The 23,414-nt window shown below is 39.0% G+C and overlaps 1 protein-coding gene across 18 annotated transcripts in view; it reads left to right on the forward strand.

Annotated features, from left to right (window-relative positions):
- BLTP1 (bridge-like lipid transfer protein family member 1) overlaps positions 1-23,414 on the forward strand; it is a 117,148-nt gene that overhangs the window by 38,359 nt on the left and 55,375 nt on the right. For 15 of the 18 annotated variants that reach the window (XM_062621642.1, XM_062621624.1, XM_062621625.1 and 12 more), the window contains 16 exons: positions 3,332-3,559; positions 4,130-4,270; positions 6,817-6,993; positions 9,297-9,425; positions 11,719-11,838; positions 13,442-13,719; positions 14,216-14,466; positions 14,910-15,168; positions 15,586-16,429; positions 17,316-17,386; positions 17,865-18,038; positions 18,348-18,468; positions 19,199-19,345; positions 19,724-19,851; positions 20,145-20,347; positions 22,923-23,120. In XM_062621642.1, coding sequence (XP_062477626.1) covers positions 3,332-3,559; positions 4,130-4,270; positions 6,817-6,993; positions 9,297-9,425; positions 11,719-11,838; positions 13,442-13,719; positions 14,216-14,466; positions 14,910-15,168; positions 15,586-16,429; positions 17,316-17,386; positions 17,865-18,038; positions 18,348-18,468; positions 19,199-19,345; positions 19,724-19,851; positions 20,145-20,347; positions 22,923-23,120 — 3,469 coding nt within the window. The remainder of the gene's footprint in view (positions 1-3,331; positions 3,560-4,129; positions 4,271-6,816; positions 6,994-9,296; positions 9,426-11,718; positions 11,839-13,441; positions 13,720-14,215; positions 14,467-14,909; positions 15,169-15,585; positions 16,430-17,315; positions 17,387-17,864; positions 18,039-18,347; positions 18,469-19,198; positions 19,346-19,723; positions 19,852-20,144; positions 20,348-22,922; positions 23,121-23,414) is intronic. The other 3 variants (XM_062621627.1, XM_062621628.1, XM_062621637.1) reach the window with 1 other exon arrangement.

The raw sequence follows: 23,414 nt of genomic DNA on the forward strand, positions 1-23,414 counted from the left end.
TAGTACTCATTTATCTGCATCCCACAAATCACCAGTGGAGCTTGTAGTAGTTGGAATATTTCTGTCAACATGAGAGGCTGAGGAACTGAATTACTTTCTAAAAATGAATGAAGTAGAATCATAGAATCATAGAATAGTTAGGGTTGGAAAGGACCTTAAGATCATCTAGTTCCAACCTCCCTGCCATGGGCAGGGACACCTCATACTAAACCATCTCACCCAAGGCTTCGTCCAACCTGACCTTGAACACTGCCAGGGATGGAGCATTCACAACCTCCCTGGGCAACCCATTACAGCGTCTCACCACCCTAACAGGAAAGGATTTCCTCCTTATATCCAATCTAAACTTCTCCTGTTTAAGTTTTAACCTGTTACCCCTTGTCCTGTCACTACAGTCCCTTATGAAGAGTCCCCCCCCAGTATCCCTATAGGCCCCCTTCAGGTACTGTAAGGCTGCTATGAGGTGTCCATGCAGCCTTCTCCTCTCCAGGCTGAACAGCCCCAACTTTCTCAGCCTATCTTCATACGGGAGTAGCTCCAGTCCCCTGATCATCCTCGTGGCCCTCCTCTGGACTTGTTCCAACAGTTCCATGTCCTTTTTATGTTGAGGACACCAGAACTGCACACAATACTCCAGGTGAGGTCTCACAAGAGCAGAGTAGAGGGGCAGGATCACCTCCTTCGACCTGCTGGTCACGCTCCTTTTGATGCAGCCCAGGATATGGTTGGCTTTCTGGGCTGCAAGCGCACACTGCCTGCTTATCTTCATTTTCTCATCGACCAGCACCCCCAGGTCCTGTTCCACAGGGCTGCTCTGAATCTCTTCTCTGCCCAGCCTGTAGCTGTGCCTGGGATTGCTCCAACCCAGGTGTAGGACCTTGCACTTGTCATGGTTAAATTTCATGAGGTTGGCATCAGCCCACCTCACAAGCATGTCGAGGTCCCTCTGGATGGCATTCCTTCCCTCCAGCATATCAACTGAACCACACAGCTTGGTGTCATCGGCAAACTTGCTGACGGTGCACTCAATCCCACTGTCCATGTCAACGACGAAGATGTTGAACAAGACTGGTCCCAACATTGATCCCTGAGGGACACCACTCATTACTGGTCTCCATCTGGACATTGAGCCATTGACCACAACTCTGTGTGCGGCCATCCAGCCAGTTCTTTATCCACCGAGTGGTCCATCCATCAAATTGATGTCTCTCCAATTTAGAGACAAGGATGTCGTGTGGGACAGTGCCGAACGCTTTGCACAAGTCCAGGTAGATGACATCAACTGCTCTACCCCATCTGTCAGTTCCATAGCTCCATCATAGAAGGCCACCAAATTGGTCAGGCAGGATTTCCCCTTAGTGAAGCCATGCTGGCTGTCACCAAGCACCTCGTTGATTTTCATGTGCCTTAGCATGCCTTCCAGAAGAATCTGCTCCAAGATTTTGCCAGGCACAGAGGTGAGACTGACTGGTCTGTAGTTCCCCAGGTCATCCATTTTCCCCTTCTTGAAAATGGGGGTTATATTTCCCTTTTTCCAGTCGTCAGGAACTTCGCCTGACTGCCATGATTTTTCAAATATGATGGAGAGTGGCTCCTTCAGGACCCACGGATGGATCTCATCAGGACCCATGGACTTGTGCACGTACAGGTTTTTAAGATGGTCTCGAGCCAGATCCTCTCCTACAGTGGGCCCAAGGTCTTCATTCTCACAGTCTCTGCGGCTACGTTCCAAGACTTGGGTGGTTTGGTCAAAGCCTTTGCCAGTGGAGACCAAGGCAAAGAAGTCCTTCAGAACCTCAGCCTTCTCCAAATCCTGTGTAGCCAGTTCTCCCGAGAGCTTCCAGAGGGGGCCTACGTTGTCTGTTTTTTTTTTTTTTTTTGCTACATACCTGTAGAATCCCTTCCTGTTATCCTTAACATCTCTAGCCAAATGTACTTCTAACTGGGCCTTAGCTTTCCTAACTTGGTCCCTAGATTCCTGGACAACATCCCTGTACTCTTCCCAGGCCGCCTGTTCTTGCTTCCACCTTTTATAAGCCTCGTTTTTCATTTGAATTTTCCTCAGCAGCTCCTTATGCATCGAAGGAGGTCTCCTGGCCCTCCTGCTGCACTTCCTTCTTGTTGGGATGCAACACTCCTGAGCTTGTAGCAGGTGATCCTTGAATATCAACCAAGAGTCTTGGGCCCCCCTGCCCTCTAGGGCTGTATCCCATGGAACCTTACTAAGCAGGTTCCTGAAGAGGCCAAAGTCTGCTCTTTTGAAGTCCAGGGCAGTGAGCTTGCTGCATGCTCTTCTCACTGTCCTGAGGATCTCAAATTCGAGCATCTCATGATCGCTGCATCCAAGGCTGCCCTGGAGCATCACATTTCCAACGAGCCCTTCCCTGTTGGTGAGCACGAGGTCAAGCATGGCACCTCTCCTTGTTGGTTACTCTATTACTTGCAGAAGGAAGTTGTCTTCCACACAATCAAGGAACCTCCTGGATTGCTTGTGCCAGGCCGTAACCATGTTTCTCTTTGGTCAGAAAGGATTTTGCTTCACAGAATGTTGAGTCCCCAGCACTTCCCATGTACTGAATTAACAAGAAAATATAACCTGCATCATTCAGGAAATTCTTCTTGAGAGATGCTCCTTTTTTTTTTTGGGTGTGTTTTTTTTTTTTTTTCCCCCTAGGTGGTGAGGAGGTGACAAATTATCAGAAATGTGTTCCTGATGCACTTAAATCAGGAAGTTGATTATTTTGTTTATTTGTGTTTTGCTTTTTTTTTGATTATCAATGGATTTTCTGTTTCCAGTAGAATTTGGCAAAGTTACTTCCTTACTTTGGTCTTAGATAATTGCAGGGGATTTGCTTAGAAACCAGGCGAGTTTTAGACCCAAGGGGAGAAATGTTTATAAACTAATATTTTGTGAGCATGTTTATGACTTTGAAACCTGCTGATTTCAGAAGGTTGGATGAGAGTAGCATCCTGCAGGATGTGTTTTGTCTTATTGCTCTCCAAGTTCTCTAAAAGCACAAAATCTGTTTTAAAATGTCAGTAGTAGTATTTCAGAATTGTTATTGGTATTGCATGCATGTAGAATATCAGTACTTTGAGAACTACTGAGAGGCTTATTTAAGGTAACGATTTTTCATTAATGTACGTATGTATAATAAGTATGTATTTTAAAAATATAAGTATGTATATGTATATTTCCTCAGTTATAGGTTGTAGCTATGCTGCTTATTTTAGGGAGGACTAACATAGAAAGATTGGATTTGTATTTCATTACTTTGCCTGTATGTTTTTGCTTTGTTTTCCATATGTTCATAATTGTTCTTTTTCCTAGGAAAACTATTTTGGAGAAGATGACATGTACACTGATTTTGAAGAAGTTATTTCAAGCCCTGTTTTGTCACTATCAACGTCTTCGAGCTCTGGATGGACAGCTGTTGGAGTTGAGAATGACAAAAAAGAAAATGAAAGTTCAGTCAAGCCAGTTCACCCACTTACTTTACGCCCATGGGATATCACTGTGCTTGTGAATTTGTACAAAGTACATGGGCGACTACCAGTGGTAAGTACTTTAGAATATTAAAATAAGTTCCTTCATGGTTTGTTTTTTTTTTTTACTCTAGTTTTATAATCCAGAGTTAAATTTAACTCCTTGGAACATGAAGTTAGGGTGGCACCTACCAAAGTGTGTGTATACTTTCTACTAAAACTGTGGTTATCTGAACCAATTTGCGATATAACTTATTTTGCTTTTCTGGGAGGCAGAACTGGATAACTTTTAACATGATTTTTATTCAGTAAACTTATATTTTTGATGATGGACCGTTATGGTTTATCTGCAAATTAGCAAGACTGTCTCCTAATGGTGCATTCTGCTCTGTGCACCTGCATTCTGAGGAATCCCTGGGAGTAAGAACCCAGATAAAAATATGTTGGGTTTGCCCAAATGGGTTTGAATTGCTGGTTATGAAATTGTGGAAAGGCTTTTGAAGTTGCACATGCTTCTTTTGAAGTATCCACTTGTAGGAGAATTAGTATGCTTCCTGCTCACAGGTTTGCTTCTAATCTTAAAATTTCAGCCATGTTGTGGGTTTTCAGTTTCTGCAAAAGATGTTTTTAATTTTCATTTTAGCATTGCAGTCCAGATGGTCCTGAGTGCCCTACAGCTTTCTTGGAAAGGTTGTGTTTTGAGATGAAGAAAGGATTTAGGGAAACAATGCTTCAACTCGTGCTATCTCCAGTGAACTTGTTTCTGAATGACAACTATCAGGTAGTAAGTTGGTTTTACATGTTTGAGTGTGTGTGTCTCTGTTGTGGAAGTTGACATGATCTTAAAATTGTATTTGTTTTTGTTTATGCACGTATTAGTTTCATTAAAAGCAATGATACTTACTGTGCCTTACAGACCATATTGTTTTCAATTGCTGTGTCCTGAAATACATTGCTGCTGATGGCCTATGTGAAATTATCTTACACACATTACACTGTTTGAAAACTGGAATACTGTATATGGATGAAGATGTATGTCACCCTATTTTTTTTTTTACTCTTATGTCAGTAAGCTAATGAAAGATTTGGTTCATGCTTGTTTAGTCTTTCCAAATGTGCCACAAGCACAGAATACCTTTAGTATAACCACTGGCTGTAGACTGACAGATAAAGGAATCGGAAGCAATGAACTTTCGTGATGGCAAAAAGTTATATGACAGAGATTAGAAACAATTTCTTGTTGTGGTGTGAGAGAGGGCGATCAGATATTGGAACAGGCTGCCCAGGGAAGTGGTGGAGTCACTGTCCATGAAGTGTTCACAAACCATGTAGAGGAGGCCCTTGGTGACATGATTTAGTGATGGACTTGGCAGTGCTGGGGAACAGTTGGACTTGATGATCTTAAAGGTCTTTTCCAACTTGCTTGATTCTGTGATCTTAAGAAGTTCCACATTAGCCCTTAGGTTTTTGAGATGTTATTCTGTCGACCTCTGGTTAGTAAAGAGGAAATTCTCAGTGAGAATGTAGAATCTACACATCTTGGGTTTTTGTTGCAGTGCTGCAGTTGTCTTCAGCAGCAGTCTGAAGAAAGTGATGGTGTGACGTCACAGGAATTGCAGATGCATAATCTATATGGGATTAATAGAGTTGGCTTTTGAGATAGCTGCAGAAATTGGATGTACTGACAACAAGGTGGCAGACAAAATTCTGTTTTCTTCATAGCTTTTGTCAAGAGCTAAGTATCTGGATTGTAGGGCTTGTTTTTCAACTAAATGAAGTTATCAGAAGGTGCATTTGATACTGATTACAGTTACAGCTTGAACATACAAACCTTTATATAATGAAAAAATGCATCTCCTAAATTTCCAGTTACGTTGGAACTGGATCTGCTGGATACAGATCTGCTGGAAGTTTTTTGTATTTTTTGTTTTGTTTCTTTATGCTATGAGGTATCCAAGCATTTGAATAGCTGCTTATTTAAGAATACAGTTTGTTTTGTGCACTGAATGAGACCCTTAAATGTTTTTCAAAACTGTCACTTAATTATTGTATTGCAGTTAATATGTATAAGGAAGCAGAAATGAGGTTGCAGGGAAAACCTCTTTTTATTTCATTATTATTTGATTTCCCAGTCATGACTTATTGCATGGTTTTTCTTCAGTATTCTTGCAGTTTAGACTTAGTAACGCTGTGGTTATGTACCTTGCCTTAGGTTTTATATGCTCTCTCTGGTTGGATTTATTTTGATTCAGACAAATAAGACTTCTGCCTGTGAATTTCTTTTGGTAGAAATAATAAAAATGCAGAGCATGTTTTTAAAAATACTGTGAAGAAAGTTTTGATCAGTTATGTGTGTTACTGTTACCTAGTGTTTGGTATTAATTCTTTCCATTTAATGTTGGAAACACTAATATTTTGTGTTTTAATAAATTCACCCTTTACTCACAGTATGTATCTCAAAAATGCTGTTTCCTAGTTCCCAGTTCAATCTTAAAGTGAGAAGTTTACAGTAGTAATATATAGAGAACAGGAATTGTTGCTCTGCCTAGTAGGGCAAGTATCATTGCTTTATGCTTCCCATTTATGTTGTTCTGAAATAGCGTCTGAATTGAGACATAGGTCACTGGTGATATCAAAAGAATGGGGATTGTTTTTACTTAATTAAGCAACTCCAGAGGGTTTGCTGACAGTGAAAACCAAACCAGGCAAGATAACAAGCTGGAAAAACTGAATGAAAGAGAAGTTTAGCTGTTTACTTCCGGGCTTTAATCCACAGCTTAGTTCCACACAGTCACAAATTTCTGGTGTATGTCTGTGCTTGTGTATGTATCTTTTTGTTTATTTCTCTGGCTGTTGGAGTAATATTCTTTTGAAAAGTATTACAGTCATGGTCTTTTTATTTTTATATAATGTGTCAACTTTCTGATAGTAGCAGACTTTCATAAGTCATGGTTTTTAAGCTTTTGATCACTCCCATTGTTAAGCATGTTTTTCAATTCATTTGTTATATTTTATTGCTGTAATATTTAACAGATGGTGTCTAAAGGTCACTGTGGATTTCACTAAGAGGAGGTTGTTGATGATGGTTGCTAAAAATTAAAACAAACTTAGGTTAGGTAAACTTCTCTTGCAACAAATCCTAACATTTGCATAAATGTTGTTGTGTGGGTAATGCTGAGAAGTCTTGAGGCTGTCCAGCTGTACAGAAGTCAACAGGATTTAAGAGGTGCAGGTGAATGTGCAATCAGCTATCTCTGGTTACACAGTTTTTGCACTTTGTATTAATGTATTCTTTGTAAATATTAACTTAAACTTCCTTGTCTTTAACAGCGACCTGCAGTGGATGAAGTTCTTCGGGAGGGCCATATCAGCCTGTCAGGTCTGCAGTTGCGTGCTCATGCGATGTTTTCAGCGGAAGGCCTGCCTCTTGGAAGTGATACTTTAGAATATGCGTGGCTTATAGATGTACAGGCTGGAAGTCTTACAGCCAAAGTTACAGCACCCCAGGTACTACTAGAAGCTAAATTCAACATAATTACCTTTCTTCTTTCTTGTATAACTGGGGTAGCACTGATTTTTGGAAAGCACATCATCTCAGCTGAATTTGGATGCATCCCTGCCTTAAGTAGCCTTAATTTTATAGTTTGAAAATCTAATAATTTCTATAAATGGATAGGAGATAGCAAAAGGGCTTAATCTGATATTCATTGTCAATCTAGATGTAACAGTGGCTAGTGTTATGTAAGAATTTGAAAGGGTAATGTAACTGGTCAAATCAGTAATGAACACTGTTGTTGCTATATGTAGACACAGGTGCGCTACATCTGTGTATGTTAATGTACTTTACTACTGATTAGAAAGGCAACCACAGTATCTTTAGGCACTTTTAAGCAGGTTTAATCTGTAAATAGAGAAGGTGTTTTGAGATGCCTTCAGCCATAAACTAGGTAACCTGGTGAGGAGGAGAAAGGAAAATCCATTCAAAAGTTTTAAGTATGAGATGACTTAGTTGTCTGTGACGTTCTCTGAGGTTACTTTTATCTTGTAATGCTGACTTCTGGAGATGCAGGTTTGTTACCCCTGCTGGGTAACTCTCTGGGAAGGACAAATGAAGTATTCAATTTTGATTGCAATCTGAAAGGCAATTTGATATCCCTCAGCTGTAAGGTTTTTTGGATATATGTAGGCATTTGCATGAAGGGATGCTGCCAGCAATAAGGATATCAAGTTGAGCATCTGGTGAGAATTTACTTTGCAAATAAAGTTCTGCCTTTCCATAGAAAGCTATGGACAAAGCACATTTTAAAGAAGGCGTTAAATGAGATCATTTGTGGGAATATAGTATGGGTGTGTCTCAGGAGAGTAGGTGGTAGCTCAGTCATGCTGCTCACTGCAGAAGTTCAGTTGTTTTCTTTCACAGTATTAGATTTTCTTAGCACTTATTTTAGTTTTGCCATTTATGTTGCTTTTATTTTTCTAGATGTATTAAAGTACACAATAGGCAGATCAGTTTGATCTATTTGTGGTGCAGGCTGCCAGATATTTAAAAAAATGTTTCTTTGTCAGTGTATTCTGAGACGTGAGAAAAGTACACAAAATCTGTTTAGTAGTTACTGTTTGGTTTATTTGTTCCCCACATCTTTTACATCACCATATTCCTCTAAAAGCTGGAGTTATTTTCTAGGATTAAACATGTGTTTCGTTAGGAGACTTCTGCAGCAAATAAAACCAAAGAAAGGCATACAAGTGATTTCAGTAAATCTAAAGAATAGACTCCAGATACATTTTTATGGTACATATAAAGACTTTTGTGGCAGTATTTCCCAAAATGCTACCACTGATTTAAATAAGCTATAGTAGTTACTCCACTTCTCTATGCTTCAAAATCAAACCTACTTGATTCAAAGTACTCTAAGGTTAGAGAACATTTTTAAATGCTTAATGCACCTTAAAGCTTTTCTTTCGCTACAAAGCCATTCTCGGTTGTATGCTTCATACAGGATTTTTATTTTTTTTTTGTTGCTAGCACTGCTGTGGAGCAGAACTTGCATTTGCTGTTTCAGAGTCATTGGCTTTTTTCCCTCCAGTACTGTGATGTATTGCAAGAATCTGTGAAGGGACAACACCAAAGGGAGGAGGAGAAGTTTTGTGGTCTCAGTCACAGCTATATTAAATTCTATTTAAATTACTGCTGATTTTAAGTGCCCTTTCCTTTGGCTAGCCAAAGAAAACCCATTTCCCTCTCCTAATAGAGACAGACAGTCATAAATCATTTCCTTTATGAATAAGCTAACTCTATATAAGACTTAAATCAACAGTGGTCTAATGACTAGGTCTAGGGAGCAATGTTCTTTTAGCCAGTTTCCTCCTGTGCTCTCTAAATGTAACTTCGTTAATTATGTACAAGGAAGTCTGGCATTTAACTTATGGTATAGAGTATTTCCAAGTATTTTTTAAGGTAAATTAAGGGGAGCTCTGTCTTTACAATGAAGTTCTTAGTTGACTGAAATAGCAAAAGCTTTTTTGCTACATTAAGAAATGATTAGGAAATTGTTTTATGTCGCAGTGTTTTCCATGACAAACTACAGACTTGCATGTTGTGGCCCAGACACAAATAAAAATCAGTCTTGAGTAACAGGAAATAGACTGTGTGTAGGCAAGGTAATGCAGCCAGAATGTTATGGTGGAGTCTTTTCTTTGTTTTTATTCCTGCTCCCAACAATTGGTAATGTTCATTGAATCCTCTGTGGAATACTGGAAGTTCATTTTGTGTACTTACTACTGGACAATGTGTTGTTATTTGCTTACAGCTTACATGTCTCCTGGAATGGGGCCAGACCTTTGTGTTTCATGTGGTGTGCCGGGAGTTTGAACTGGAAAGGCCAAAATCTATAATAATGTGCCAGCATGGAATTGATCGTCGGTTTTGTGACTCTAAGGTAACCTTTCACCTTTCTTAATTGCTTGCTCTATTTGCACAGGTTCATAGAATAGTAGAATGATTTGTACTGGAAGGGACCTTAAATATCATCTAATTTTAACCTCTCTGCCATGAGCAGAGATACCTTCCATTAGACCAGGTTGCTCAAAGCCTTATCCCTCTCGGCCTTGGATACTGCCAGGAATGGGGCAGCTGCAGCTTCTCTGGACAACCTGTGCCAGTGCCTCACCACCCTCACAGTTAAGACTTTCTTCCTAATAGTTAATCTGAATCTCCTCTCTTTCAGTTTAAAGCCATTCCTCCTTGTCCTGTCACTACATGCCCTTGTAAAAAGTCCTTCTCCAGGTTTCTTGTAGGCCCTCTTCAGGCTTTGAAAGCTACTCTTAGGTCTTCCCTGAGCCTTATCTTCTCTAGTCTGAACAATCCCAACTCTCTCAGCCTGTCATCGTAGCAGAGGTGCTCCCGCCCTCAGAATGTCTTTGTGGCCTTCTCTGGACTTGCTCCAGCAGGTTCATGTCCCTCTTGTGTGGGGACCACACAGTTGGACGCAGTACTCCAGGTGGGGTCTCACCAGGTGTTGTGTGAAAGGGGGGAAGATTTTCTTGACCACTAGTGTTTGATCTGTCAGTGCTCCAGGACAGCAGAGACCCTTGTGCCTCACCAGTGTAAGTGTCCCATTATAGGGACTCTTCCCCGACCAGTCCTGCTGGATCAGAGGGTGATTCTACTGATGTGTGATGGGAAAGGTGCCAACAGCATCAGGGGGACCCCCTCAGTGGGTCTGCCCACTTCATTTGAGTATGTTACCCGCTGCTGGTGACTGCTAGTGCCCATGAAGGACTAACACTAACAGTTTACAGAATAACACTCTTAAATTAATATAAAATTGTGACAAATTAAGGTTTGTGATTGCTGGTGATAGGGAATGTCTGCAAAAATAAGCTTGAAGCAATACACAGCCAGACTATAACCACTAAGAGCAGCTGGAGTGAGGTAGTTATTTTGTGCACATAAAATGTAAAGCTCTTACCCGATAGGTGTCCCTATGGGGGAGAAGACAGGTTCAGCCTGTTGACTGATCCCAGAAGTTGTGATGGAGTCTGCCCTATCTCCCTGCCTCTGTTATTCACTTTTATACTTTTCTTTCCTCTCAGGTGGAGCTTGAGTGACTCCCGTCACATATTCTTTTATTACTGATAGGTGTAAAATTCTCTCGCTTCTCATTTAAAGAGAGAGACGATGAAAAATATAAAGTGCATGCTTGGTGAAGGGTGGTGGTACCTTGGAGGTGGGAACTTTGGGATGGAGGTGTGCGTTAGTGTGATAATGAGATTATAATGAGCAAGGTTCACCTAAGAAAAGTGATTTTGGCACAGCTGTTGGCTCAGTAACGAACATCTTTTCCTTCCCATTTGATAGCTGCTATGTGGCTTATCAGCTGCATGGTACCATCAAGTTCCCAGTCCTGCAGGGAGTACAACAGAGCCTGGCTGCAGTGTCTCGACTCCACTCCACCCTCCATTGCTCCTCTAGGATAGGTTGTGTTGCCCAGGGAGACATGGTGGAGTAGATTCCGTGCATACCTACCATCTTGGAAGTGACAACTGTATTTTGCAACTTCTGTTAGACCGCAGTTTTTTCTAATTTTTCCCCAACAGTGATTTTCCCACACCAGTGAGGACTAGAGAAGAATCCCTCCCTCAACCTTCTGGTCACGCTGCTGGGGATGCAGCCCAGGACATGGTTGGTTTCTGGGCTGCAGGTGCACATTGCTGGGTCATGCTGAGCTTCTCATGGACCAGCACACCCAAGTCTTTCTGTTCAGGGCTGCTCTCAATCCAGTCTCAGCCCAGTTTGTATTTGTACTTAAAAACTGTTCTTTGGAACAGTTTAGAAATCCAGCCTTAAGGTTCTAAAGAAACATGGAGTATATAGTAAGATTGGATGTTCCCTTTGTTAAATTTTAGCTAATCATGTTTTAGAAAGAAAAGTGATTCTCTGGATTTTCCCGAGGAGATGCACAGTGTTTTCATGCTGTATGATTTACTTTGAGAATTGGTATTCACAGAAGTCATGCCTAGTGTTTTACCTCTGCTGTGACAGGTACGAGCCAAAAGGCATACTCCAGTGTTCTTTAAGAGGAAAAGGTCATACTTCCCCTCGGGCTCTTAGCACATTTCTGTGGTAATTTTTCAACCCATATTCTCTGTTGGTGAAAACTTTCTTTGGTGGGAGACTTAGGCTGACAGCTTATAGTTCCATACGCTACTTTTTTTTTTTTTTTTCTTCAGATGAACTGTGTCCCTGGGCCTTGCCCAACATCCGATGACTTAAAGTACACTATGACACGCTTAGCCATGGATGGAGCAGATCTGTATGTGGTAGAACATGGCTGTGCCACCAATATAAAGGTAAAAATAATTTATCTTGACACCAATTAAAATATTTCTTTGTCAATAGAGTTCTTTGTATTTTTTTAATAGAATAGCTATTTGAATTTATTGCTTGCTTACATGCAATGGACTAAACAAATCTGTTGAAACTTCAGTTGATAAAATGTTGGCTTGGACTGGGCCAGGAGTAGTTAGTTTGGCTTTTGCTTGGTAATTCCATTAATGATTTTAGAAAATGGTAAGGAGGAGTGGATGCCTGCCAAAATAAGAGTGGACGCTGCAGGACTGGTGTAAAAAATGTGAGAAAACACTAGGCAGTATAAATGTCAGTGTCTGTACTTGAGAGCTTATAAGAACCTGCGCTGTGAGTTAATAACTCAGCAACTGGAAATGATTGATAGGGATTTTGTACAAGTTGATGCTTGATAACTCCTAACCATCTTATGTGATACAGCTGTTCGAAGATATATCTTTAGTAGAGATGGGAGAAGTATTAGGGGCACTGCCTAACTGAATCTAGAATACTACGTTGTATATCTGCTGTTCAAAACAGAATAAGCAGAGAGGAGCTGATATTCTCTCTGATATCCTATCATACAAAAGAAAATTGGAATAATTTACTCAACGTAGCAAAATGTAAGTTGAGACAATTGAATTATGGTAACAACAGAAAAAAGTGCTATGGTGGTACAAGAGACCAGTAGTTGTGCTGTCCGTTAATAAGTTTGGTTGCAAAATGTAGATTTAACATGTAAGGTTTTGGGACAGCTTCCCATTATGAGCAAGAATCTTAACAGGCAGGGCTATGCCACCTTTTATTAGTGTACACCAGTGCTGGGGAAGATAGATACTGTATGAGCAGTTGGGTTATTTGTACAGTGACCAGTTTCCACAGTTAAGCACAGAAGTATAGCAAAAACTTTTGGTTTATCTTTGGAGAGGGTTGGCTCCAGCCAGTACTTTAATAGGTGAGATGCAGGCTCCTGTTTGGTTCACCAAAACTACTTGAGTTAATGCCAATACAAGAAATAGAGTGTGATTGCCTAGGGACTACTACAACACAATTCATGTGGATCTTGGTTAAGATTTAGGATGTGGAATTTCTTGTATTTTGCAGTGTTTTACATGGCAGTCTCACAGAGGTATTTATTAATTGTAGAGTTAATACGGCTTTTTTATTCAAAGTATGTAATCAGTGTTTTAGTCTAAGAAAATATGATATAAACCATATAAACTCAAGATATCTGATTTTGAAAGTTTCCAGTTCTTGTTTTTTAGATGGCAACGAAGAGTTTCATGCTGGTTTAATTTTTTTTAAGCATTCATTACAACACCTGTCCGAAGTTGAGCTTTCTTTTTTGATCCCTTTACAAAAGGAGACTCCTAAATAGAGTTTTTCGTAATTCAGAGCTGGCTAAAGCTGATTTTTAAGCTTGCTGCCTTTTGTGTGTGTGCATACGCTTGCACATAAACCTGGTTCTCTGGGGTGTTTTTTTTTGAGAGAACAGTTTACTGAGATCTTCCTGGAATGTAGCAGGTGGTGTGTTAGCTGGTTTGAGGCTACCCTTTCTCTGTTTCACTCATGGCTTATCAGAGTTCATGTTTTAAATCACGTTTTCAGATGGGTGCTATACGTATTGCAAACTGCAACCTCCACAACCAGTCTGTTGGAGCAGGTGTAAGTGCTGCTGTTCAAGACTTTCAACTGAGACAGTATGTTGAGCAGGTGAACAATTGCAGAACTGGTCTTCAGCCGATATTAAGAAGGGCATATTGGCTGGAAGCTGGCTCTGTCAACTTGGGGCTCATCACTGCTGACATCGCTTTGGCTGCAGATCATCCTACTAAACATGAAGTGCAGAGACATTTCTTAGAAACACATGATAACCGAACTAAGAGGTAAGAGAAGATGATCAGGGAGAGGCGGAAATCAAATTTGTCTTCTGTTCTGAGGCTGCACTGAAAACAGGCTTAAAGAGTCCTAAGCAAGCTGGTGAGCAGCTGTGAACAAGATGCCTGGTGTGACTATGATTTGTGTGTCTCCCCAAACAGCAGTTGCCTCTGGCATAAATAACATTACACCAGTTTGGAGTGTGTTTGCAGTGCTTGCCTCTGTGGAGAGAAAGCATGTGTTACGGCAGGTGGTCATAATCTCTGCCTGAGCATGGTTGCCTGAGAACTGCATATTCATTTGTAGTTTGCTCCTTTGTGAAGCTGATGCTTCCTTTTGTGTCTGACATCTGTTTCAGATACAAATCTTACTCATTTCATGCTAGGTGAAATAGGAGTTCACGTAGAAGAGAGGGATATCTTTTAATCTTGTTGTCACTGAATTTAAACATACTAAGGGTGACATGGTTATGTTTTTGTTTTCTGTTCTTCTGTGTTTGTACAGATTGTGGTTTTTGTGGCCCGATGATAATCTGAGGAACAAGAGAAGCAAGAACAAGTGTGGCTGTCTTGGTGGTTGTCGATTCTTTGGTGGCACATTAACAGGACTAGATTTTTTCAAACTTGAGGAACTGACACCTTCAAGCAGCTCTGCTTTCTCAAGTACAAGTGCAGAATCTGATATGTTTTATGGACAGTCTTTACTGCAGCCAGGAGAATGGATAATTACAAAGGAGATTCCTAAAATTTTAGATGGTGAGAATGCATCATACTCTAATTTTACTTGATTTTGCCTAGAAGCTATTTTCTTAACTGCACATTAGTGTTCAGTCTTTCCAGTTCTGGTCAATGAGTAGTACTTGTTGTGCTCTTGTGCAAGAGCTCATGTAGTGGCATGGGCATTTCTAAGAGCAGACAGTCACTTTCATATATGGAACTTCTATATTGATGTGTGACTGCTTTCTGAGTAAGAAGTTTTTAACTTGCATCCGTTCTACTTGCATATAAAGCAGTCTACCAAGACAATCTGATGTTTTGCTGATATTATTTTATTCAGTTTTGTTAGTACAGCATGCTAGAATGTGTATGCATTTCAAAACTAGGGCTTTTATGTAACACTGATTTTTATTTCAGTGGGCAGGGAAGAGACCATTGCAGTTGTGTTGCCAGATGTTCAATTTTTCTGTTTCTGATACTAGGTAAAGCAAATGGTGTAAAAAGAAAAGATTGGGATTACAGATCTATGGGTACAGAAACAGAAAGAAAAGTACAACATCTGAGCCTACAAGTACCACTGCGCTCCCATAGCTCCTCATCATCTTCAGAGGAAACAAGCAGTTCTAGTGCTGCGCTCCCCTTGCTTGCAGGTGAGAAGGACAGTCCATCATCAACTACTGAGGATCATTTGGGACAGAAGGAGTTCTTGTCTGGTGCAAAAAGGGAAGATGGTCATGGAAGGTTAGTACTCTTTGTCTAGGTGGAAGTATAATTTGACTCTTGAACATGTTATGACAGAAAAAAACCTTACATTCAGCAATTTATAAAGTGTTGGTTATTTTCTAATGGTACTACTGAAATGCATTCCCTAGTTTGAATACAACTTTAAATCCCTAATGGGGCTGGTTACCTCATCTGGGTAGAAAATTCAGTGTGTGAGACAACAGTACTTGCCATTAATGTTCATTTTTCTTCCTGTATATGTAGAAAAGTGGACTAACAAGTGGCAGAATTTAGTCTGAAATCAGCATTAATGAAATAATTGCTCTGTTAATAGAAAGTCATGGAATCACTGAAGTGTTTGACATCTGCTATAATGCAAACAGGTGAATCATTAATAAGAAAATAAGCAAATGAACCTTTAATTTTTGTTTCCAGTGTTGCTGTTGAGGGTGCAGGGGGCAGCCCTGCATCCCCTGGCACCCAGGAAAAGCCTGTAGGTCAGTCTCCCCTGAGGTCTCCACTCAAACGGCAGGCATCGGTGTGCTCCACAAGGCTTGGGAGCACCAAAAGCCTCACAGCAGCCTTCTATGGAGACAAGCAGCCTGTTCCCGTTGGTGTGCAGTTCAGCAGTGATGTGTCTCGCAGTGATGAAAATGTCTTGGACTCCCCAAAGCAAAGGAGGAGCTTTGGTTCTTTTCCATATACTCCATCTGCAGATTCAAATTCATTTCATCAGTATCGTTCAATGGATTCCAGTATGTCAATGGCTGATAGTGAAGCTTATTTTTCTGCAGCAGAAGAGTTTGAACCAATAAGTAGTGATGAAGGTCCAGGTACCTATCCAGGGAGGAAGAAGAGAAAAAAGCAAGCTCAGAAAGTTGAATATAGTAGAGGGTCTATTTATCACAGTGTAGAAGGGCCCTTAACAAGCACAGTCCATGGAGAAATTAGTCAAGATGTTAAAACATTGCCAATTAAGACTCATCCTTCCCAGGCTTCATTTGTTTCGGCTCTGGGAGGAGAAGATGAGCATGTTGAGAACATATACGTCATGGAATCTGAGAAGACTGTGGAGCGTGAGCAAATAACTTCCCAGCAGCCTGTAATGGCATGTTACCAAAATTACCTTACACAGTGTCAGGTGATCAACTGGTCAGTAAAGCATCCAACTAACAAAAGAACTTCAAAATCCTCATTACATCGCCCTTTAGACCTTGACACGCCAACAAGTGAAGAAAGTTCATCCTCTTTTGAGCAACTTTCTGTCCCGACTTTTAAGGTATGGAAGGTGGAGGAAAAAGGAGTAGAGAAAGGAATAAGAATTTGAAACTACTTAAAACTGCTTAGCACACCAGATGTGTAAATAAAGCTATGAGAAGTTTGGAAATTCTTTGCTTTTAGTTAAGGAATACCTTGGATTTCTAACTTCATATCATGGGGCTATGTGGCTGGGAAGTTCTGAAACAGAAAAGATGGAGTTAGAATTCTGTGGATATATTTCTGAATTATCGTTATTGCACTTAAAAATACTGCCTGTTGAGTGATATGCAGCTGAAGGATTATTTGAGTTTTGTTTAAAATTTGCGTTACACACAACTTCAGTAGCAGTACACTTAATACCAATAAGTATAATCTAGGCAGTAAATGCCTTATTTCAAAATAAAATTGAAGCTCAAATTAAAAAAAAAAATTTTGTAAATGTTTGGGCTTTTCATTTTTTGTATTCCTCATGTGATGTGAGCATACATGCTTAAGGAAGCTGAAATGAAATACATGAAAAATAATGGAAATTATATAATACATGAAAAATATATATACATGAAAGATATATAATGCATGAAAAATAATGGAAATTATATAAAAATAGGTGTCTGAGCTCTGGACTTTATCTATTACTACTTCGCAGCAAAAGCTTTGATTTCATGCAAATCTTTCATAGATTAGTATTTGAAGTTGTTTGGCTTTTTTTAAAGCAACTTGTCGCTATCTATGTAAAAAGTTCGTAACCTAATCTCTCAGATCATTTAAAAAAATAAGCCCAGGGATTTCTGTATACAGTGTTGTAGCATCTGCATATGAGAGATTCTTTTTAGAAAAAAAATGTAAGGAGAATCTTTATTTGAGGATTCCTTAGGTATTTTTTTTTATTTTCTTTGCACTTCTAGATTGTTAAACAGGGTCTCACAGCCAGTTCATTACTGGACAGAGGCATGCAGCTTACAGGATCAACATCTAAGTAAGTTGAATAGTATATAATATTATTAGCATATTTTTTAAGCGTAGGATTTTTCTGATACTCTTGGTAAATAATTTGGCTCTTGTTAGCCCTTCCAAAATTTGATTTGTAGCAGTAGTTTTCTGTACAGATCTGTCTTAGAACAGTGTTTTATTATGAAATGTTTGGGTTTAGTCAGAAAAAATTTCCCCGAGAAAACATTAAATGATTTCACTTGTACTGTGTTCGAGATTATGATTTGCAACTTAATTTAAATTAATTTGGGAGATGCTTATGGCAAGTGTCCATTGCACTGGCAGAAGCTGAACTTGAATCTAGGGAAGGGCCTTTCCCTGGGATTATATTCGTGTGCTTCCTAAGCATTGTGGTAGAAGAAACCTGCCATTATATGCATTTTAATGAAAACTAAAATGATGCCAGGACTCTTCTGTATTTCTTTCACAAACCTAGATTATTAATATGTATTTGACTTGTCTAGTACACCGTATACTCCTTTGGAGAAGAAGTCAGCAGAAAATACAGATGATGAAACAATAACGGAAGAATGGACTTTGGATCACCCTGTCTTCCAGACACGGACAACAGCAATAGTAGAAGTAAAAGGAACTGTAGATGTAGTTCTGACTCCTCTGGTAGCTGAGGCACTGGATAGGTAATTAATTTTACTTTTACTACTGCAGTGTTAATTATGCTAAAAATCATCCAAAATCAAAGCTGATTTGTTCATCAAAGGTTTAGGTAAAAGGACTGAATAATGTGACTGATGGTACAGTAAGGCTCATGAATGTAATTCTGTATTTCCCATGAAGAAGCTAAATAACGTTATGCTGACCTGTGAAGTGACCTTCATGGCTGTCAGTGCTTATTTTTTTCTCTGTAGTGTTAATTTAAACATTATTGATGATTCCATCATGTGAAACTGGATCTTTAAATGGTCTGTTGTGGGCTTGTTTTCTCTCAGGTATATAGAAGCAATGGTGCATTGTGCTAGCACTCGACACCCAGCAGCAATCGTTGATGATCTGCACTGCAAAGTTCTTCGAGATGCTGTGCAGAATAGCAAGACAAGCTTCTCAGAAAATGTGAGTAAGGGAACAAGAAAAATGCACAAACATTTGCAGGAATATTGTTTTCTATATTTTAAATAAAGAAAGCTTTAATTGAATTCAATGATTTGAGATGTAGGGAAATGCTACATTAATTTGGAGTACATATTTATTTTTATTTTGTGCTTACTGTACGTACATTTTGGTCATACATTCTGTTCTTAGAAATTACTACAACTGATGTTCCTTATGTATTATATCCATATCGGTAATACATCATTTCTTATTTTACAGTAGCTGGGGAGATAATTTGAACTTTCCTCTACCTCATACAAAGTTGTGAAAGTGCATGTGTTTTAGCTTGAAAATAATTGTATGGTAGCATCTACAGAATTAAGAGTTCTGTCTAAGTTAATGACCATATTCATATTTTATGATTTATTAGACTTCACAATTATTTACATAATTATTTACTTCATAATAAGTTGTTCTATATAATTTATATATGTAGGACTTAAAATTTCAGCTGAAATCTGGTCATTAGAAAGGTTATTGCAGAATGGCATTGCTACCCTTATAGATCTAGACCTCTATCATACCTGTATGTGCTACAGTCCTTTTTCCAGAAATCATGGTATTGTGCTTTAAATGACGTTGGAATCTCTTGCTGTTTCAATACTAATAAACTATCCTGTTACTCTTTAGCTTAGGAGCTCTGAGTTTCAGTGAGAATAAATGTTGTTGCTTTTTTTTTCCCCTCTGCAAGTTATCTTCAAAGCAGGACATTAGAGGAACAAAAATAGATACTACCACTACAGGAACAACAAACCACGGACCAGCGCAGACTAATCTCTCACTTAAGCAAGATAATGTGACAATTAAAGGTCTTCAGGCCAACGTTACTGTACCAAAGGTAACAAGTTTTTGTTTATGTGTTAGTAGATATGTGCCTTCCAAAGTACCCTTATTTTGCATTATTAATTCCCCAAAAGCTTAAGTGAAGCAATGTATTTGTGCTAGAGAACTAATGTTTTGAAAAGGATAGGCTGTTTTGGAGCTGCTTAATTTTATTATGGTAGGTGTGCAAGTTAAATACCAACTGCTATAGGGGTAACTGACTGCCATGTCTTTAAATTGTGTATTTACATCTTCTAGGTGGGATGGGTTTACCTTTTATTTTTTCACTTTATTGAGAAGTATAAGAAAAGATTGTATCTGAAATTAGTGATGTATTTTTAATATAACATGTTTTTCTAAATTACTTTACTCTTTGGGGGAATTTTGCATATAGGTGAACCTGTGTTTACTACAAGCATCTGTTGATGAATCCCCAGGAGTTTCTTCTAGCAAAACTGTGACCCATGTTTCATTAGTAGCTTTGTGTTTTGATAGAATTGCTACACAAGTTCGTATGAATAGGTAAGAATACTACATGTTACTGTTTGTGGCTCACTCTTAAGTTAGAAGACTTACAGTGATGCCAGTTTTTTTCAGTTCAGAAGAATATTTGAAAAAGTTGTCATGTCTTAGTTAAGCAATAAAATGTGTCATCTTTGTTTTATAAATTAACATCTAACTAGTTCCTTTAAGTATTCTTTTTAACACTGCTGGGCCAATGTCACTTAAAATTTTAAACAAAAATAATCAAATGAAATATGTCTATCTGAGATTCGCTTTATTGTTGTGGTTGGTTTTCTCCACTGTACTCAAAGGGGTATAGTTGAGGAGACTTCAAGCAGTGCAGAAACTGGGAGGAATTCTGTCACATTTGATCGTTACATCCAAACCAGTAAAATGCAGCCTCAGTCTTCTGGCTCACTGAGATCCAATGCTGGAGCAGAAAAAGGAAAAGAAATTGCTGCAAAATTGAACATCCATCGTGTTCATGGGCAACTTAGAGGCCTTGATACAACAGGTAAGCCTTTTTTTGTTTAAACAGTGGAAATGTCATTTTCCTAGAAGCAAGTGCTTATAGCTGACTTTGATCTTGTTTAGTTGTGGGGTTTTTTATCAACTCAGATATAAAGGCGCTTGAATGTGGAGATTTTACATATAATCTGAGAAGTGTGGGATGGTTGTTCTGAGTTATTTTCTACTATTCTGCTAAAGTGCTAGATTTAAATGTAGGCAGAGTGAAAACCTATCAAGAATTACTTCAAAGCAGTTGGTGTGTGCATTGTAAATATTGACATGCACTGGTAAATTTCAGTCCTGGGCTCCTGCTGTGGTTTAAACCCAGCCATGCAGCTCGTTACTTCACTCCCCCTCTTCCTCCCCCCACTCCTGGAGGGATGGGGAGGAGAATCAAAAGAATGCAACTCCCACAGGTTGAGATAAGAACAGTTTAGTAACTAAAGTATAACACAAATCACTACTGCTACCACCAATAATAATAATGATAAAGGAAATAACAAGGGAAGAGAATACAACACCTCACCACCCACCGACTGATAACTCGCTCCCCTCAGCCCAACCGAGCACCGACTGATACCTAGTCCAACCCTGCAGTGCCTTAGCCCTTCCAGATAACTCTCAGTTACATCCTGGGCATGACGTGCTGTGGTATGGAATACCTCTTTGGCTAGTTTGGGTCAGGTGTCCTGTCTCTGCTTCCTCCTGGCTTCCCCTCCTCCCTGGAAGAGCGTGAGGCTCAGAAAGTCCTTGGTCAGACTAAACATTTGAGCAGTAACTAAAAACACTGGTGTTACCAGTGCTGTTCCCAGGCCGAAAGTCAAAACCACAGCACTGCACCAGCTACTAAGAAGGAGAAAAAATGACTGCTACTGCTGAACCCAGGACAGCTCCCTTCCTCCCAGTTAATCCCTCTTCAGCTACTATTTTTTATCACCTAATGCTAGGAATGAATTACACTTCTTTGCTTTCTTACTGCTTGCTAGCGATCTCAAGATAGATATAATGTGCCTGTTGTACTGGCAATTTCAGCATGACAGGCTGTAGTTTTTTGACTAATTATGGCTATAAAACTAAAATAAGACCTAGCCAACTGTCTTCCTTCTTGTTTGCCTTAAGGAAATTCCTTCAAGAGGCCATGAATTAAAAGTCAGCTGCTGTAACTCCTGACCCTATATAAGCTAACCTGGAAAAGATGGCCAAAAGCAGAGGCCGTTCTTGTTAAAATGAATGCAGTTTTCATGGAATATATACCACTTAGTGCTCCGTTTTACTCTGGCGTGTAAAGATTAGGAATGTTTAGGGCATGAGGAGGTGTTCTGTGAAGCAAGTATTATTAACACAGAAGAAACCAATAAACCACAAACAAAAAAAAACCCACCACTGTGCAGAGATGTGAGCAGATGAAATTGGAGGAAAACAAAAGTGATAAGAGAACGTGAAAATGTTTAACTCGATTTTTACTGAGTTATAGGTAGAATCTTAGTGGCAGTGTCTTGTGTTAGATATGCTGCAGGCATTCAGGAAGGCTAAGTAATTTTTTAATTCTGACCAAGAAAACTCCTTATCTTCTATTTAAAATGTCTGAGAATTTGTTTCTAGGTTTCTTAGCATTTCACATATACTTCAAAAGTGATTGCAGTTATAAGCTGAGGTCAGAGAGTGAGGATTGGAAGTGACATAAATTGATTCAGTGTAGTTGTTTTCCTCAGACATTTGACATTTAGCTCTGTGTGTGAGTTAATAGGTGATAGGTATAAAATGATTTAAAAAGTTTATTCAGAAATGTCCCTAGAAGAAAGGATTTCTATTTAAGTTACATCCTAACATCAAAGAAATCAAGGTAGCATAGTACCCTCTTGGATCTTAGACAGTGAACAAGAGAATGAATTTAAAACTGCTTGAGTCTGTATCATTTGAGGAATCAGTGAGACCTAGTGCTTTACATCCGTCCAACACAGACATAGACATTCTTCCAACCAAGAAGCAGTCTTTGAATTAAAATTAGAACATGATTTCTAGATATCCTTCAAGTATGCTATAGTAAATACCAAATGTGTTTCTACTAAAACATATTGTCCAAGAGGATTGTCAGGATTGCTGCCATTTTTTGCTATTAAACCTTAGGTATTTAGTAGTAATGTTTTAGGTTGGGGTTTTTTTGGTAGTTTCAGGCCAATTACTAGTTACAGATAAAAATCTGAAGATCATGTTTTATACACATGTCTTTGGAATCATGACTTTAGAAAAGACAAAGAAAGCAGATGGGTTAGGATTGGGTATGTCTCGAACCTTTAACTTTGTGTTATTTGGTCCTTGTTTTTTCTGAGCTTAAAAATTTATCTGCCTGTATTAATATACCGGGAGCAAGGTGGTTCTTCCTATGCTTTTTTTTTCTACCCATGTTTTGATTTTATTTTTTTTTCCTTTCTTACCTTTTTTTCTTCCTTCCCTTTTTCAGTATTGAGGAATACTAAAGGGACAACACTCCCAAAATATTGTAAGCTTCAGAGAGGTATTTGAAGATGTAAAGTATTTTTCGTTTTCTAACAAAGTGATAAATGTGTTTGTTGTCGCAGATATTGGAACTTGTGCAATAACAGCAATTCCTTTTGGGAAATCTAAAGTTCTTTTTACTTTGGAAGAACTGGATGAGTTTGCTTTTGTGGATGAAACAGATCAACAAGCTGTTCCAGATGTAACTCGAATTGGGCCTAGTCAAGAGAAGTGGGGTTGGATAATGTTTGAGTGTGGAATTGAAAATTTAACTATAAAAGGTAAAGCTTGTATAGGCTTTATATTATTTTTTCATGAAACTAACAATTCTGTTGTTAGCTCTTTTAGATTAGCAATTTGATTAGAAATTACTGAACGTGGGTAACACTAAATAGTACAAATCTATTGTAAATATCACATAGTAGATTGTACAGTAAAGGACCTTTTTTAGTCATCAAACCTATGATAATAATGAACGAAATAATTCCTTGTAAACTGGTGTCAGCAGTTTCTGAACTGAAAGCGAGGGTAGTGAAATGAAAGTGAAGGTAGAACATGATACTTTCACTGATCTC

The sequence above is a fragment of the Pezoporus occidentalis genome, unplaced genomic scaffold (genome assembly GCF_034315485.1).
Source record: "Pezoporus occidentalis ecotype Australia unplaced genomic scaffold, CSIRO_AGI_Poc_V1 ctg230, whole genome shotgun sequence".
Lineage (NCBI taxonomy): Eukaryota > Metazoa > Chordata > Aves > Psittaciformes > Psittacidae > Pezoporus > Pezoporus occidentalis.